Consider the following 18579-nt stretch of genomic DNA (forward strand, 5'->3'; position numbering starts at 1 on the left):
AACTTGTTAGGTTAGATAAGGATACAAGAATAACCCAAATTGGCTCGAGCGGAGTGGGAGCCCAGAGGCAAGTGTCCGCTCAGGATAACTGTATCACGTGTCCTTCCCTGGATAACAACTTCAAGATCACAAGATAAGCTCCACCATTAGCATCAATGTTTATTTCCACAAACACTAGCGCGTCCCTACTTTTTTTGTTTTGCAAAGAATGTTTGAGTTTTTTAAAAATCGACAGTGTAAAATGCCCTGTTGAACAGTAGTTTTCTTTTGAACTTATTGTGTGTGCGTGCGTGCGTGTGTGTGTGCGTGTGAGGATGTGGAGGATAAGTCAGTTTGTCTGAATGTAAAGTGTGACAAGATCTAACTTGTTAAGCTTGAAAATGAAGGGAACTGGTTAGAAGTATTTTCCATTCTAGGTCTGGAAGAAAAATTAACAGAGTATTAAAAATGTTTTACAGTCTCCTCCTTCACTTCAACTGTATTTTATTAATCTCTATTAAATAAAAAAAAAAAAAATCAGAGTTATGATTTTTTTCCATATTCAAGCTGCCCTGCTCCCTCAGGTGTTCCCAGTCCTGACTGGATGGATATGTTCCCTCTCCTCAGGTTTCCTTTAGTTTGTGTGGCTGAAAAAGAGAAAAGCTGTGTAGAATGTGTTTCCTGTGCCATGCTACACAGACTTTAGGTGTAACCTTGCTCTTGGTTCCCTCGGCAGCCCTCCAGTGTTACTGTGACCGCTGCAGCGCCAACTCCAGCTGCACCACAGATGGCGTCTGCTTTGTGGCCATTAGGAAGTCCGGGAGCCAGCAGATCTCAGAACAGCGTCAGTGCATACATGACAGCGAACTGATCCCTCGAGACAGACCCTTCGTCTGCGCCCCGAACTCCAGAACGGACACTGGCATCTTCCCCATGTGCTGCTCGTCTGACTACTGCAACAAGGAGCCGGATTTCCCAGTCTTTCGTAGGTATCCACACCAACACCTCACACAACAGCTGCTAACGTACAGCTTCTAGACTTTTCAACAAAAATAATCCAGCCGATGTGACCAAACTCATCTGGGAATAAACAGATGTGTTTGAATGAAGGGCTGAGTTACAATGACTGAATGTCTGGTTGCCTTGGATTTATGCCTTGGATTTATTGTAGTGAAACCACCTTTGAGAACATAAAGAGCTCAGACTGTGACCTCTGTAAAGATGGAACATTTTTCACCTGAGACTCTTCAAACAGAGCTGGGCCAAGGACACACAATCACAGAAATGAAACTATAAAGGCAGACTTTAACAGAATTCAAGTGAGTGTGTCCCAGAGAGTCCTGCATAGAAATAATCCTGACACTGGTTCACTGATCTGTATGTCATCTTTAATCATGATGAAGCCATCATGGAAGCCTGAAGGCCTATCTTGCATTTCACCAAAGTGTCATCAGATCCATCATTTGTTATGGAAGTCCATGTCTGAAGTTCTCTGTTTGTCTGAGATCTGGTTAGTAATAATCCCCCACCTGTGGATGTGGCAGACCATGATATCTTTAGAACAGAGGGGTGTGTGTGTTTGCGGGGGGGAATAGAAAGTGTCGTTTAATAGAACAGGCATGTTTACTTACCATTGAGTGTATCGGTCTTAAGATGGCTCTCTCACCACAGATGTCAACAACACTTACTAAGCTTAAAGAATGTAACACAAAGAAGGAAATCTCTTGTTACCAAAAGATTTCATCTTTATCTGGCTCACCAAAACTAATGCTAAGCACTTCATTAATAGTTCATATGTTTTAGAAAACATCACTCAATTGAAACAGTGATGTGGAAAACCTGAAATCAAATTTGGATACAGTTGGTGTTGGTGCTATCTGTATTGATTTCCAGAAAGCTTTCAACATCATGTATTGCTTAATGAATTCTCTTATTTTAGCAGTTTTTTAGGTGGATTAAACTGCATTAATTTCATGTTTAACAAAGTGTATTAGGGTACAGCACAGCTATGGGGTCCCACAGGGGTCCGTGTTGGGCCCATTGCTTTTCAGCTTGTTGTTCATTAATGACTTACCAGAATGATGCTCAGATGTACATGTATGCAGATGATGCAGTCTCAGGGTTTCCCCCAGAAAACTTGCTAAGTCCGGTGGTCGGGGCGACGAGGTGTTCCACCAGCGGTCCACCGGGTTTTTGTATTACAAGATGTTAAGTAAGCAGGAAATATAAAAATATTACTGGAAGACATCGCCAGTGAAACGCTATTTAAACTAGGGTTGTTGTAAACGAATATTTTAGTAATATATAGATTATTCTTACGATTAATCGAGTAATCGAATAAAAAAATGTGTAAAATAAAATATTGGTAAATCTGGCATAACATCGGTCTTGCTATCAGATATCAATATCAGTCCAATTTTTCATATTTGAGCTTCCCTAAAGGTTACTTTTTGTAGCTTAGAAAGCTAACCTGCAATAATAATAGCTCACTTTCTAAGTTAACCTGAAGAAAAGTTATACAAAGATCTGAAATTATATTCAATTTAATAATAAGGAGGCAAGCTCACAAATGCGCTTATGAAAAAATGTCTGTTGCTGGGTTTCAGATGACGTAGCACTGATGTCACCCAATGCACATGGAGGAACTAAATTCAGCCCATTTATTTCTGTTGATCCAGCATCAAAATGTCTGAAGTCTGTGTCCTGTACGGTTGCTCCAACCGTTTTAATAGGGAGAAAGATAAACGTTATTTTCATGTTTCAAAGGTAGTTGGTCACAAGAGCGTTAATTAAAAAAAAAAAACCTTACCGAAAAAAGAGGAGAAAAGTGGATCAACAAGAGAATTAGTGATGTTACTACATTCATGCATCACACACGACAGTGTTGTGGCGCTATTCAAGTATATTTTTGAAGTGAACATGTTAAGTGCAATTTGAAATGAGAAATGTAAAATATGATAAAAATAAATTTGTGTTTATTTGATTCCTATTCAAGACACTTTGATAAGAATGAGTATTGTTATGTGCTTCGGGCACATTATGATTTTTGTCTATTTCTTTTTTTTTGTTATAGACCTTGATTAAATGACCTTTTGTAAGTATATTTTGGAGTTTGGATAATTTCTTTTGGTCATTTAATTACGTTAATTTGTGGCGCTGTTAGTCCGCCTATAAATAGGCTGGCTTTCGGCATGTGGGGCTCTCTCCCCTCCATTCCCGCCTGGGCTCCGCCTCTCCGCTTGCTTCCGCTCGCTCCACCACCACCAGCCGCTGTGGGCCGCAGCTGAGGTTTCCAGCCTGCCATGCGGTATCTTTGTTAACCTTTGTTTGTTTGTTTTTTCGTTGTGAGTTTGGCCTGGTGGGACCGGTTGTCCTGTTTTCGATCTTTCTTTTGCATTAGGTTATTTTTGTTTTAGTCCGGTACTAGTAGGGGCTTCGACGGCCATGTATAGGGTTGGCCCCCTGCTGTACCGTTTTGTTCTGTTTGACCGGCTCACCAGGTCCAATTTTCTGTTAATACTTTTGGGGTTTTGTTTTCTTTTTCTTTGGGACACGGGATCTGAGGGTTTGAATGCTATTTTCTTCACAGAAAATCAGAAGAACCTGAATTAAGAAAAACAAAGTGAAGAGAATTTATGAATAAAATATTTTGTTGAACCCTCATCTTTTGTCTCGTGTCCTCAAGTATGTTGTGCCCTTGGTGGACGTAACAGTATATATGTGTGCCTCGTGATTTTTTTCAATTAAAACAATGTACATTGGCTCAAAAAAGGTTAAAAAACACAGCTATATTTTTTTTATGCCCTAGTGTGGTTGTTCTCAGAGTGCTAATGTTGTTAGCAGTTAGCTCAGTGCAAGTCACAAACAAAATATAATGTTTATTCAGTGGGACTTTCATGCTAAAAAAAAAAAAAGAAGAAAGCTAAATAAATTAAATATAACCTACCCACCCATACAGTTACAGTGAGCTGTGACTATTCCCCCACATGCTTCGTGTCTGGCCACAAACCATATTCGTGGCCAGACACGAACATGGGCTTTCTGTAGATTGGTATGAATAGTTGACTTATATTGGACCTGAATCCAGCGTCCTACAACAACTCAACATTAACATACAACTCCAGCATGATTTTGGGTTTATAGAAGCTAAATAAGTTATTTACCAGGAGATCCAAGCTCGTAGAAATAGCATGGGTTAGTTCGTTGTTAGCATCGTTATCATAGACTAATTACTTAAAATAGCACAACTCACTACTCACCCGGCAGAAACAAGTCGACAGCCATTTAATGCTTCTTTTGATCNAAAAAAAAGAAGAAAGCTAAATAAATTAAATATAACCTACCCAGCCATACAGTCACAGTGAGCTGTGACTATTCCCCCACATGCTTCGTGTCTGGCCACAAACCATATTCGTGGCCAGACACGAACATGGGCTTTCTGTAGATTGGTGTGAATAGTTGATTTACATTGGACCTGAATCCAGCGTCCTACAACGACTCAACATTAACATACAACATACAGCATGATTTTGGGTTTATAGAAGCTAAATAAGTTATTTACCAGGAGATCCAAGCTCGTAGAAATAGCATGGGTTAGTTCGTTGTTAGCGATAGCATCGTTATCATAGACTAATTACTTAAAATAGCACAACTCACTACTCACCCGGCAGAAACAAGTCGACAGCCATTTAATGCTTCTTTTGATCCTAAGTGCTTGACCCAACTTGAAACTAAATGATTGTATTCTCCAGGCTTTTGAAAACTTTCTTCTGGCTCGTCGTATAATATGAGATCTGCAGCTCCAGGTAGTTAGTTATGGGGATTACCTCGATACCGGGTAAATTCTCAAGATTATAAGATTAGTCTTTTTTTTTACAGCGATAATACGGATCATATCCTAAATATATGCATATTTTTTCGAGATGCATCGTTTGTTCCACCCTATTTAGGACATTATTGTACTTGATGTGATCAATTTTGGTTTGTTTTGAACCAGAGAAATCCCCTTCCGGCCCTCCATCTGAATTTTGCACGTCATCCAGGTCACGTGTCTGAAACCCAGCAATACTCCAGCTTTTAGTTTATGTATAATGTAAGTAAGATGGGGGTGGAAATACAAACAAACAAACCTAATGTGTGGGTGGGGATGTGGGGGAGACGCGACCAGTAGACTAGGGAACGAACGCAAGAACGGGGGGGAGCAATACGGGATATTTACGGCACCTTCGTTCGTCACACTCAGAAACTCATCTACCAGCCATTTACCACCACGATGATTTCTGCCACCCGTTTGTTGAGACCGGGATAATATGAAAGTTATTGTGCGGTTCGTCCGTAAAGCTACACTTTCACTTTAACCATCAACTTCTCAGCGACCCGCCATGTTCAGTCTATCCGCTTACCCGTATAAATACTCCTGCAGCGCTCTTCCCACCGTTCGCTTTGGACCAGCAGCTCCCAGAAGAGAAAAGCTGGTGTACTCCAGGCATCACGCCAGTCATTTTAAGGATGATTATTGGCCCTCCAAAAACAATGAAAACCCGGGCATTATCATCAATCAACTTGAAAATTGGACGTTATGCCGCTAACACTTAGCTTTTGTCAACAACTCAGAGGCGGAAGTCAGAGCGACACGTAATGCAAATAATGTCCTGGCTGGAACATGGTGCTCAAAATAATAAAACATAAATTAACAAAGCTTCAAGGCAGGTCAATTTTCTTTAAGGAATTTTAATAATCAAGGTACTCAAAGGGCTGCACAGTGGCACAGTTGGTAGAGCTGTTGCCATGCAGCAAGAAGGTCCTGGGTTTGATTCCTGGTTTTTCTGCATGCAGTTTGCATGTTCTGCATGCGTGGGTTTTATCCGGGTACTCTGGTTAATTGGTCTCTCTAAATTCTCCCTAGGTGTGTGTGCATGGTTGTTTGTCCTGTGTTGCTCTGTCCAGGGTGTACCCCACCTCTCGCCCAGAACGATAGCTGGAGATAGGCACCAGCACCTCCCAACCCCACTAGGGACAAGGGTGTAAGAAAATGGATGGATGGAGGTACTCGAATCGTTTCAGTCCTAATTTAAACCCACAATTAGACTTAAAAATGACAAATCAAAAAATAAAATTAATATTAATTATTTGCACTTCTGTTTAATCCAAATTAAGTCAGCAGCTCCATAAGGCCCCCAAGGGCTTCAGGGCCCCATAAATGCTAATATTTTAACACAGACCACAAATATATAAATGTAACATTTGCTTATTGAGATGATCAATGCTGCTAAGTTTGATTTAATGGTTTCAGCATTTATAAATTAAAAGATTTTTAATTTGTTCACAAATACAAATGAGCAAACTGCAATTATAACTGATTGTTTTTAGTTTGGCCAATTAAACTACTCCCTTCTCCCAGATTAAATCTAACACAAAAGATGTTAGAGTTGCTGATGTTTTTAGCAGCAACAGGGGCCCCTTAGTCAAATTCTGCTCAAGGCCTCATACAGCCTTGTACCGGCCCTGCATGATGAGTTAAATCTGCTACACTGTGCGCTGAGATGCACAACAAATGGGAGATTTAATTCAATGCTTCTAATGTGGCTTTAGTAGCTCTTTGTTTTCGTGTCTGTTGGGTTTTTAATACGGCCCACAGAAACTGATTTGGTTTGTTCGAACTTTAAGGGATGAGATTTTCTGATCTCCGCGTGGCCGCAAGCATTAACTCTGGCTGACTAAGTAGACAAAGCATTTTATATGGTTTGGTGCTTCGTGTAACCGGAAAGATAATAATAAAATAACATAAAACCAGTGTGATGCGTGACTATAAGGAGAGTGCAAAAGCTCCTCTCCGGGCTGAACCTGCATGATGAAGTTAGCGCTGGTTCGTTAACCACTAATGCACCGCCAACCAGGTACACATACATAAACTTAATCATCACAAACTGAGCCAGGCCCTGGGCAGCGTGTTGGGATGTAAACGCCGTACAGAATCCTTAGTTCACAAAGATAAATCAGTCTCACCGCTCGCTCATCACGCACCTCAGAAAGCGCGACTACAAGTTATTCCTGCAGTTCACAACCAGAGCTAACGCGGCAGGGTTTAAACTCCTACCTTGATGTGGAGTAGGCCACTCCAAAGAAACATAATTCCACACAGTGGGTTGATGTAAATATCTCTACAGGTCAGCCTGGGTCCAGTTTGAGTGAAAGGAGAAGCATGTGATCCATGCTGAGTTAAACTTCAGACATCCAGCTGCTGCAGCACACGCGCTAACAGTGTGATTGGTCTGGCTGTAAATGCATCAATTATACACCTATCGTCTATAAACATGACTTTTAGGAACAAATCTGTTCCGCCAGTGAAACGCTCAGAGCAACAGAGACACTTGCAATCGGGAAAAAAATAAATAAATAAATAATTAAGCGATTAAAAAAAATAAATAAATAAATAAAAAAAAAAGATTATTATTATTTTCCTAGGAACAAAAAAAGCAACGCTTAGCCTGGTGGGGGGGGCTAGTAAAGCATGGCGGGCCGCCAGGCTTATAATACACTGGAGGAAACCCTGCAGTCTTGCTAAAAAAGCAGCACACAAACTGCTGCAATGTGTGATGTTAATAACATATTCAGATCTCACTTGGATCTGAATATGTCCAGCTGTGTGGAAGTACTTCCAAAAAAAAAAAAATCCAACTGCTGACAGGGATTCTAGTGACGACAAAAACCTAGAACAGAGTTTTGTTCTACTGTGACGAAGTCCAGCAGGAAGTCCTGCTGTGACTCCTCCCTTCAGGGAGCTGTGCATAAAAACAGCTTAAATGCTATGAGTTTTTACCTGTGTTGCTCTTCAGTTTTTCTTGTTCCGCCATGGGTGGGCCCAACACATGACATATTCCTCTGTTTTCTTCTTTGTGTGTTGTAGCAGAAGAAGAAAAACCCCAGTCTTTGGGCCCCGTGGCCCTCGCTGCGGTGATTGCATGCCCAGTGTGTGTGCTGTGTCTGCTGCTCATTCTGGCATTCTACATCTGCCACAACCAAAGAGGTCTGGGTGCCGGCGGAGCGGGGGCCCTCCACCACCGTGTGCCCAATGAGGAGGACCCCTCCATGGATCACCCCTTCATCACTGTTGGAACAACGCTCAAAGACCTCATCTATGACATGACCACATCCGGCTCTGGATCAGGTACTGCTCACTTACCTGCCCTTACATTTTAGTTTTTAACTATCGCTAAAATACTCAAAGACCTTGCACTAAACACAAATGACTGTGGGAAATCCTTGTATCATTGTGTTTATTAGTTTGACCTCTTATTGGTCAAACTAATAAGATTGCACTTCCTTGAAAAAGAAATGCAATTTTCAAAAATGGGTGTGACCAAATAGCTGTCCCCCTCTGGCTGCTTTGAATGCAGATGTAAAACTAGGTACAGATGTATCTTTTGCCACGTTGGAATGTTGATCGCAGTTTTTTTTTCAATTTGAGGAGCAGAAAGCTTTTTGCTTTTAATTTATTTTCATTTATTAATATGGCACCAGTTCATAACAAATACCCATCTGCAGGGCGTCCAGTTTAGGATAACTGCTGATGTCCTCACTGTTTGGAATTATGTCCTCTTCCTGCCTGTCCTGAAGCCTCAGAGTAGGCAAAAAAACCACAGGCTTTATGTTGCAGCTACGCTGGTTCTTGTTGATGACCGACTGTTCATTGTGTGTGATCATTAGCTGCTGACTTAATTTGGAATCTGTCTGGAACAGGGCTCCTGAGTCCCATCAAGTTAGTCACAAACTTGACCTAGTTTCTTAATTATGTGGCTGAAAAAAGCCTGAGGTTGCAGTAGTGCAACAAGTCCTTCTGAAATAAACCCTCTGAACACGGAACGTCTCCCTGAGGTTCAACAAGAATACCCATATAGTACTCTAAGCCAATCGGAGATGGCGCGATCACCAACCCATTATAGAAAAGATTTCACTGATATCAAACTATTCGTTGGCTCATTTATAGCTGCTGACCAGTTGCATGTTTCATTGGTATTTTGACATTTTTCATGCAGTCATTCAGGCTAGATTTTCTCCATGCTGTAGTGTTATAGTAATCGAGACCGGTCTTGAAACCACTTTTTGATGGTTTTAACTCAGACTCGACCGCATTTGGTCTCAGTCTTATGTCGGTCTACGACATTGAGGACTCTGGGTTTTATTTCAAGACCACAACTGTATCACTTAAGTGCCAGCATATTGTCTAGTTTATTTGTCAACATCCTTGTTTTCAGTGGATGCAAAACTTACGGATTCATATCCAAGCAGTAACGTGACTTACTAATTACGTGTTTTTGTTACCACTGCCACCCACCACCTCCCCCTTTAACTTGCACGCAGTGCTCCAAGACATGCGCAGAGTTTGTCTTTGAGCGGGAGAAGATGTCTGTCTAATCATTGGTAATAAATTTCCCTACATAAATCATAAGAAAGTACGACATTTGAATTCAGCAGCGCTTCACTTTCAGAGACGGTTGGGACTAAGTCCAACTTAGTGTCACTTTGAAAAGAAGCTCAAAGAAAGGTAAGCTTTGTGAAATGATGTTACTAAAGCTAGTTGTACAGGGACAGATATGTTGCATTTGTGATTGAAAAAATCCTGTCACTTACTGCGCTTATTGTGCAGAGGTGTTGACTGACGTGCCACACGTGTGACGACACTGTGACCAAATGCTGCAATATAGTGATGTGACTTTCACNTGCATTTAATTCGGGGGTGTTTTCTTTTTTGTTTGCTGCATTTAATTCGGGGGTGTTTTTTCTTTTGTTTGCATGTTTTCTCTTTTGCTGCGCATTTGCACCTGTCGGCCACCGTATATAGCACTCTAAGCCAATCAGAGATAGCGCAATCACCAACCCATTATAGAAAAGATTTCACTGATATCAAACTATTCGTTGGCTCATTTATAGCTGCTGACCAGTTGCATGTTTCATTGGTATTTTGACATTTTTCATGCAGTCATTCAGGCTAGATTTTCTCCATGCTGTAGTGTTATAGTAATCGAGACCGGTCTTGAAACCACTTTTTGATGGTTTCAACTCAGACTCGACCGCATTTGGTCTCAGTCTTGTGTCGGTCTACGACATTGAGGACTCTGGATTTTATTTCAAGACCACAACTGTATCACTTAAGTGCCAGCATATTGTCTGGTTTATTTGTCAACATCCTTGTTTTCAGTGGATGCAAAACTTACGGATTCATATCCAAGCAGTAACGTGACTTACTAATTACGTGTTTTTGTTACCACTGCCACCCACCACCTCCCCCTTTAACTTGCACGCAGTGCTCCAAGACATGCGCAGAGTTTGTCTTTGAGCGGGAGAAGATGTCTGTCTAATCATTGGTAATAAATTTCCCTACATAAATCATAAGAAAGTACGACATTTGAATTCAGCAGCGCTTCACTTTCAGAGACGGTTGGGACTAAGTCCAACTTAGTGTCACTTTGAAAAGAAGCTCAAAGAAAGGTAAGCTTTGTGAAATGATGTTACTAAAGCTAGTTGTACAGGGACAGATATGTTGCATTTGTGATTGAAAAAATCCTGTCACTTACTGCGCTTATTGTGCAGAGGTGTTGACTGACGTGCCACACATGTGTGACGACACTGTGACCAAATGCTGCAATATAGTGATGTGACTTTCACGAATGATCCGATTCTTCTGAATGGCTCTATACTATATATGTATGATAGAACTGGAGCCCCACTGAGAGGCATTCTTTGTTTTTGTAATGCTCTGTGTACACTAGGGGTTGAACGACTACATATTTTTTAAGGTCGACTACATCATGATAATAGTCGAGTTGATGTCGACTAGTCGCGGTGACGTCATAGTGATTGATGTAAGCGCACAAACCCTTCACAACTACTTGAAGGCTTTATCAGCTATTTTCACGGCAAATATTGACAACCCATCCTGTTCTCCCGCTTTTACTAAGTCTATTATGCAGAATTAAAAGAGCAATAAACAGATCATTCTTTGTAAGCAGCAGAGAAAAGTTCGTTGCACAAAGTCGGGTCTGACTTTTTTTTTTCCAAACACCGGCTGATACTGATGATCTCTGAATAGCTACTCATATAGGAGTCAAATTATCACACTGACCACAATGGTGCTTTTGGAACATCACAAACCAAAGTTATTATGAACGGATCCCGTTTGGTTACAGTTGAATTCAACGAAGCCTCCTGCTGCTCCTCCGCGCAATGCGCAGCAGGAGGCTCTGCTGACTCAGAGTCGGTTCGGCTCTCTGAACCAACATGCAGACGGCGGTCGAGATCGCCTCTATCAGATCCTCAGAATGAAGCTTGGACTTAGTTTCCAGATGTAGTCAAACCATATCTTTATAAGAGCGTAAAGCTGCCAGGTTAAAAGCTTCAATACGCAGGGTGACGTTGATTAGTTGGGGTAGTTGAGGGATAAAAAAGCCTGACATCAAGCCACGTTGTTGCACATTTCTCCAGTAGTCTTTTTTTTTTTTTTTTTAAGGATTTTTTCGGCACTAGTTTATTTGACAGCAATCTGACTGTAAGGGGGCAGAGAGAGCGGAGCGGGGGAGAGAGGCATGGGCCCAGCGAATGGAAGACGGGAGTCGGACTCCAGACTACCTTGGGCTAAAGCAGGGCTCACCAACACGGTGCCCGCGGGCACCTGGTCGCCCGCAAGGACCACATGAGTCGCCCGCAGGCCCGTTCAAAAATAGCACAACTCACTAGTGAGCTGTGTCTAAAAAATTTTTTATTCTGTTGCTATTCTTTTTTTAATCACACTTGCATTTATATAGCTTTAAAAAAGACAGTATCTTAAAAATATCCTCATTATACATGACGTTTAGAAANTCTGTGTTCAAACTGAGTCAGTAAAGTTTTAGAAAGTCACAGTTATGTAAAGCATGTAATAGTGATGGTGCAAACCTAACGAGTTTCCATTTACATGACGGTGATTTAAAGAGACCAGAAGCCTCGTGTTTGAGGCTCAGGGCGTTCTCTGGGACAAACATCCTGTTCAGGATTTCGTGTCATAAAGCTATTCTGTGCAGCACGAAGAGCATGCACACACCACACACCATCCCAAAGCAGAGTTGCATTCACTACACCACATCAATGCTTTGCATGCACTCACTTTATTCTTTGCATTCTATTTTTTTTTTTTCATTCATGATATTTTCTAATTGTTGAGTTGTCTGTGTCATGGATGGAAATGAATGAGTTGTGTTGTGGCAGTGTTGTGCACTGATCCCTTTAAATGGAGTCAAACCCAGCCCAGCCCACAGCCTACCTGTGTGTCCTGAAAGCGCTGACAGTTAAGGTTCCAATTTACACTACCACCATATTGCTCTGTGTGTGTGTGTCTCTCTCTCTCCCTCTCTCTCTCTCTCTTTCTCTCTCTCTCTCTTTCTTTCTCTCTTTTTTCTCTTTCTCTCTCTGTCTCTCTCTCTCTGCAGAACCTACTGGGTTGTAGCATATACAGTGCTGACTCAGTGTTGTGCCTGCTGGAAGCAGACAAGTTGCAGCTTGCAGAAATTACTCGCGAATTTCCCTGGAATAGAGTTACATTACATTCCATGGGATGTAAATTGTTTCCTTAACCTGAGATTTCTCAACATCTGCCAAGACTTCCAACTGCAAACAGACTCTGCTGCACCCGGTTCAGCTAAACAGCTTCTTACACTGTTTGCACTTTCTTTATCTTTATTTTATAAACCACATTTATGGGGAAATTAGCTAACTTTTAATCTTCTTTCTGTTAACCCAAGTAAAACACTGGAGGGTGTTGGGCTTGTGTTTGGCATGGTGCACTGACAGATCAAACAAAGAAAACTCAAGAAAGAAAAAAAGAGAAAGGGAGCCATTTTGATAAGGGGGTACCAATTAATCGGCCAGCCGATTTATCACAACCGATTTCCTTCATTTAGGGAGATCGGTGATCAGCCCATACTTAAAGGTGAAGCTGAGCTCATCTGCCTCAGCAAAGGTCTGAACATCAACCACTGTTTCTCTGCTGTGACAGAGGTTTGACTAGCAGGTCATATCTGCACGACTGCACGTAACAATAGTCACCCCATTGTTACCAAGTCAACCATTGGATCCAGCTGAGTCATCAGATGATTTCTGTGTGTTTCCTTGTTGATGTGATGGTGTGGCACATGAGCAGCTGTTGGTGTGTTTGAAAAGCTGTTTTGGTAGAGTCAAAACAGAGCTGTCTCTCAGAATCTGTCAGCAGTTGTGTTGTGGTGGACCAGTGGAGATGGACATGAGCTACACTGGCAGAGCTGGAGGGCGGCTCCTCGTCACCATCACAGCCCAATCTAGTCTGAGACCAGTTAAGATCACTGGTTCTGTTCTGGGACCAGCTCCTGATCTGCTACGAATCATTTCATCAATTGGTGAACTGACCGCCCTGGAAGACTTTGCAGATGACCTCTGATCTTGATCTGTGTCGAACTGCAATATCAGTTCAGTGCCTGAAGTTCACTGCTGCTGTTTGTATGACGCAATAAACAATCAATTCCCATAAATCTTTTAGTTTTTTAAATTTTTATGTAACCTTTATTCCACCAGAAAAATTCCATTGAGATGAAAAATCTCTTTTGCAAGAGAATACTGGGAATAAGAGACTGGGAGCAGCTTGCAGAGATTACTGAACATTCACAGCAAAAAGCAGACAGAAATAAATGAATTAAAAGATTCCTCAATTAGAGACAGATGATTCCTTCTCAAAATCAGAAAAAAGCCTTAAAAACATTTAGACAGCAGCAACTTTAGGTTAATGTATTTCTGCAATTGTTTCCAAGAAGAGCAGAAGAATGAAAAGATTTCTTTGCATGTTCAGTTTGGACTTTAGAAATAAGTCCTGATAATGAAGAGGGTATTCTCATATGGCCTCATGAATAAACATATGCCAGACTAGTTCATATTTATGGAAATTCCCACATATAGTTACAGTGACGTGTAGTAACATAGACAGTCATGAACTAAACCAAACAGAACATTTCCACTACACACCTCTAGAGGTCTCTCCTTCTCCAGATCAAGCCTCTGTCCCAGCAGGTCTCCTGCTAGCAGAATTAACTCTAAATGTTGGGTAATCATTTAGGTTGATCGCTCATTAAAACTTTCTATCAGCTGAGGAGGACCCCGCTGCTGAAAGAACCAGTGCTGGAGGTGGAGCTGATGCCACAGATCTTGGTCACAACCCGAACCCTGGTTCTGTGCAGCCGGGCGTTACCAACGTTACCAAGCAAAGTGTCAGGCTACCTGGCTCAGAATATATCTGTGACTTAAGCAGCTGTGGTTGAAACATTTGCTGCTATTTTTTACCAGCTGATGCTACTAAATATTAGCCGCCATGAAAAAGAACCTTGAGGCAGATTCAGCCAGAAATGCGAAGGTTAAAGGAAGAAAGGAAGAAAAGAAAATAAAACCTTTTTTTCAAAGGTTTTATGTTTTTCTTTATTTTAAGGCTTAAAAATCCAAGTAAAAATCTATTTATTTTAAAATTACATCCAAAAAACCTTTAGTAAATATTTATTTGAAACAATTATGGCTGTAAATAATTTTTTGCAAGTTTTTTTATTCATAGATCTGTTTATTACCAGTCAGTGATTTGTCCTGCTGCAACCCTTCACCATCGATCCTTCCTGTCCAAAAAAACTGGAGTCATTGTCGCGTCCTGAACTGTGTGGCTCAAACTGGGCTGCAGTCGTTCAGTAGAACCAGCTCCTCCTCTTCATCACTCCATCCAGATTCTTCTTCTAAAACTGGAGATAAATCGCTCACAGCTTCTGGGTATTCAGTCTTAGTTGTTTACAGTGTGACCTACAGTCATTATATCATAAGATGGAATTCATAATATTCTGAGAAATATTTATTAAAAGTTTTTTGTAGCACAGTAGTTCATCCTTTTAAATAATGTTAGTGACACTTGAATCTCAACAGTAGAACCATTTCCTTTTCCCCTAGCTACTGTGCTGTGAAGTGATGACATGAAGCAGAACAAACCAAACAGGCAGATGAGAGAGAGCAGCTAGAGCAACAACCAGGAAGGTAGAGCGAGACATCAAGTCAGAGCTGCAGGATAGACAGTAGAAAACCTAATCCCTCCCTTTGCATATCAACACCTTCATAAAATAAGTTTTAGGCCAAAACGATTTAAAAATCCCTTTTGATAAAGAAAGACTTAGACCATTATTTTAGGAAGGTGCTAATATCTCAGGCTCTGTCTTTGTTATATAACTGTTTGAGGGTGCTGAAAGCCAACCCAGAGGACATGTTGTCCTCTGGTCCACATGCCCAATGCGGGGTCATTAGACGGTGCCTTCAGAGCAGCTTCCACAGCCTCTGAAGGGCTGCGGCCCAGCTGTTGCCCCAGTTGCCCTGCAGTTCTTCTCTTCTTCTTGGCTGCTTTTGCCTCACCTGACAGGATTGGTTAGTCGTCTCTTCATAAGTCATTTTCATGGTGGCGGCGTGTTTCTGGGGTGAAGAGGTGTCAATCACCTGCAGGTGTTCCCTCTGATGTCTCCTCAGAGATGGAGATTGTTAGCTCTTTTCCTCCTGTTTATCTCCAGAGATTTTTTTCTTCATTTAACGTCTTAAGCTCCAGCTGCTTTGGTTTGGCTCTAACTAAGGCCAGTCAAGACCTCAGTTCCAGGTAACAAGCAGGTGTCTTACACATCACTGAGTTGCATGCAAATCCTGAATGGCCTCCTTTAAGCATACGGAGATACAATCACTTGAAGATACTGATTTATAAAACTCTACTACTGGCTCCAACCTACTTAAATTCTCTCCTACAATCATCTGTTACTTTCCATTCTTTACGCTCCAAAAACATTTTTTTTTTTTGCATGTCCCATGCACAGAAAAAAGGAAACAAGCATTTAGTGTAATGACTCCTACTGTTGTGATCCTTGTTTTTCTGTGTAGTTATTTTGAGGTATTCTGTGTTTAGTCCTGTTCCTGTCCTGTCTTCCCTGTTGATTGCTTCCCAGGTGTGTCTAGTTCCCTGATTACCCTCCCTGTGTATTTAAGTCCACCTGTTGTCTTTGTTCCTTGTCAGGTCATCATCTAAGGTACGTCTGTCTGTTGCTACATGTCTTGTTTCCTCTGTGCTCCCTGTGTTGCTGATTCTGTTATCTTGGATTTATTCATTAAACACCTTCTAATTGTCTGCCTGGGCCTATGAGCGTCTTCCTCACCGCCAAAAAAATCACATCATGACACCCACTGGATGGAATAAACTAAAATTTTTGGATCTTATTTCTTTTTCTAGCAGTTTTAAAAACATGCAACATGATTCAATGTCATTGTTTTTAATTAGTTTTACTTTTGTGTGTTCCAGGTTGTTGTGTGTTGCAGTTTTCTGCCCAGGCCCCTCTTGAAAATGAGATCTGGATCTCATTGTTTTTTGTTTTTTTTTTGACATGGTTAAATAAAGGAAATAATCACAATAAAAAAACAAGGTTTTACTTTCAGTGGTTTATGTTCATGTGGAAGAAGAATGTCATGTTTAACTTCAAGAGTTGGAGCTGTGAGGTACTTGGTAGTTTTCATTCATTTATAGATTTCTGCACATTTAGCATTGCTGTTGTGCATCCACAGCGTGCACACAGCAACAGTAGAAAGGATCAGTCTCAATGTAAGAAGACAAACACTTGGCTGTTTTTCCTTTCTTTTCTGTATCTGGCAGCTCAGAAAAGAAGATGCTGAGTCCAACAGGAACAGAGCCTTTCAGCTTTGTGAGCCTCTCCTGTGTTTTGTGGGTTTTCCTTACAGGCCTGCCTCTGCTGGTCCAGAGGACCATCGCCAGAACTATCATCCTGCAGGAGAGCATCGGGAAGGGACGTTTTGGCGAGGTGTGGAGGGGTAAGTGGCGTGGTGAGGAGGTGGCGGTGAAGATCTTCTCCTCCAGAGAAGAGCGCTCCTGGTTCCGTGAGGCTGAGATCTACCAGACCGTCATGTTGCGCCACGAGAACATCCTGGGCTTTATCGCTGCCGATAACAAAGGTGAGCCAAGGCCTCAGCACCCTCTGTGAGAAAACTATACCAGCAACTCGGTCAAAGGAAGACATTGAGTGAAGATGAAAATGATTAAAGTTTAAGAACTTACACAATAAACAATGGAGACCCATCTTCTCTACTCATTAGTGTGGGATTATCAGCTCATCTTGATTTCTCCATTCAGAACAGCACCTCTCATAGTGAAGAGGGGGTAGGGAGGTGTTCTAGTCGAGTTCATCCTGTGGATGGTGGTTTTGTGTGTGTGTGTCTGGGCAGATAACGGAACCTGGACTCAGCTGTGGCTGGTGTCAGACTACCATGAACACGGCTCCCTGTTCGACTACCTGAACCGCTACACGGTCACTGTGGAAGGCATGATCAAGCTGTCGCTATCCACCGCAAGCGGCCTGGCCCACCTTCACATGGAGATCGTAGGGACACAAGGTGAGCTGCTACACACAGCTTCATAATAGAGTTCAAACATCAATTAATACGAACATGTTTCTTTTTAATTGATTTAATCTCTAAAATTGCTGTGGAAATTCAAGTTTATCTCACTGATTTTAATCCTCCAGTTTCAGAAGGCTTTGTTAAAATAATCTTTGACTAAACCAGTGCCGTATTTAAAACCTAGATTGATTCTTGTGGTGACCACAACTTGTTGGCAACTGTTTGTTGACGTTCTAACTGTATGTGCAGGAAAGCCAGCTATCGCTCACAGAGACCTAAAGTCCAAGAACATCCTGGTGAAGAAGAACGGAACCTGCTGCATCGCTGACCTGGGTCTGGCTGTTCGACATGACTCCGCCACCGACACCATTGACATCGCTCCAAACCACAGAGTGGGAACCAAAAGGTAAGTGTTTTTATTCCATCAGCCTGTCTAAATGGTGCCAGATCACATCGTGAGCCTTTTCTGTGTCCCTCGGTGGTCTCTCCTGTACTTCAGCTCGCTCTCTAGCTAGCTTTATAGCAGGCCCATTGGACTGTATGAGGGGGCCACTCAGCTTGGCTGTTTATGAAGACTGAGTTGGTAATGAAATACATACATGATGGTGAGAGAGAGAGGCATACAGATAAAAGATAAAAAGAGACAGACAAACAACATAGACAATAGAAATGAAAATGAATATAGAAATTGGTCTTCCAGAAGTTTCCCATGTACCTCTACCTCCCTGCCCCAGCTGCAGCTACTCACCTGTGATTAGCTCTTGTGGTTTCTTCAGATTGCAGTATTCCTCACTGTTTCCTCCGTTAATTTTCCTATGCCTTCCTTGTGTCCTCCAGAAGTTTCTTGATTAAATATTAATTCCATTACCATCCTAAATCCCATGCTACATTTTGGTCCAGTCAACACTGCACACTATCCGACACCTAGAAGATGAGTAAAATAATAAAGAATAAAAAAACTTTTTCAAATTGTTTTTTCTTAGTAATGTTTTGTTGAACATGTAGATAAATCAGTAAATTGATTTATCGCAATAAGCAATAAATCAATTTATTGCATGATAAATTAAAACAAGCTCAATTTCCATTTGCATGATTTTTCATTTTCCTCTTTTCTACTAAAAATTGGATGATAAA

The 18579-nt window shown here is 41.5% G+C and overlaps 1 protein-coding gene and 1 long non-coding RNA gene across 3 annotated transcripts in view; one reads left to right on the forward strand and one right to left on the reverse strand.

Moving 5' to 3' along the window:
* tgfbr1b (transforming growth factor, beta receptor 1 b) overlaps positions 1-18579 on the forward strand; it is a 65250-nt gene that overhangs the window by 26712 nt on the left and 19959 nt on the right. For both annotated transcript variants that reach the window (XM_007542342.2, XM_007542341.2), the window contains exons 2-6: positions 716-964; positions 7886-8146; positions 16771-17001; positions 17272-17439; positions 17695-17851. In XM_007542342.2, the coding sequence (XP_007542404.1) occupies positions 716-964; positions 7886-8146; positions 16771-17001; positions 17272-17439; positions 17695-17851 (1066 nt within the window). The remainder of the gene's footprint in view (positions 1-715; positions 965-7885; positions 8147-16770; positions 17002-17271; positions 17440-17694; positions 17852-18579) is intronic.
* Positions 9814-13981, reverse strand: LOC107834599 (uncharacterized). The gene is made up of 3 exons (XR_001660403.1): positions 13972-13981; positions 12115-12117; positions 9814-11096 (listed from the first exon to the last, which is right to left on the reverse strand). It is a non-coding gene; the product is annotated as an uncharacterized LOC107834599 (long non-coding RNA).

The sequence above is a fragment of the Poecilia formosa genome, unplaced genomic scaffold, assembly GCF_000485575.1.
Source record: "Poecilia formosa unplaced genomic scaffold, Poecilia_formosa-5.1.2 Scaffold682, whole genome shotgun sequence".
NCBI classification, from domain to species: domain Eukaryota; kingdom Metazoa; phylum Chordata; class Actinopteri; order Cyprinodontiformes; family Poeciliidae; genus Poecilia; species Poecilia formosa.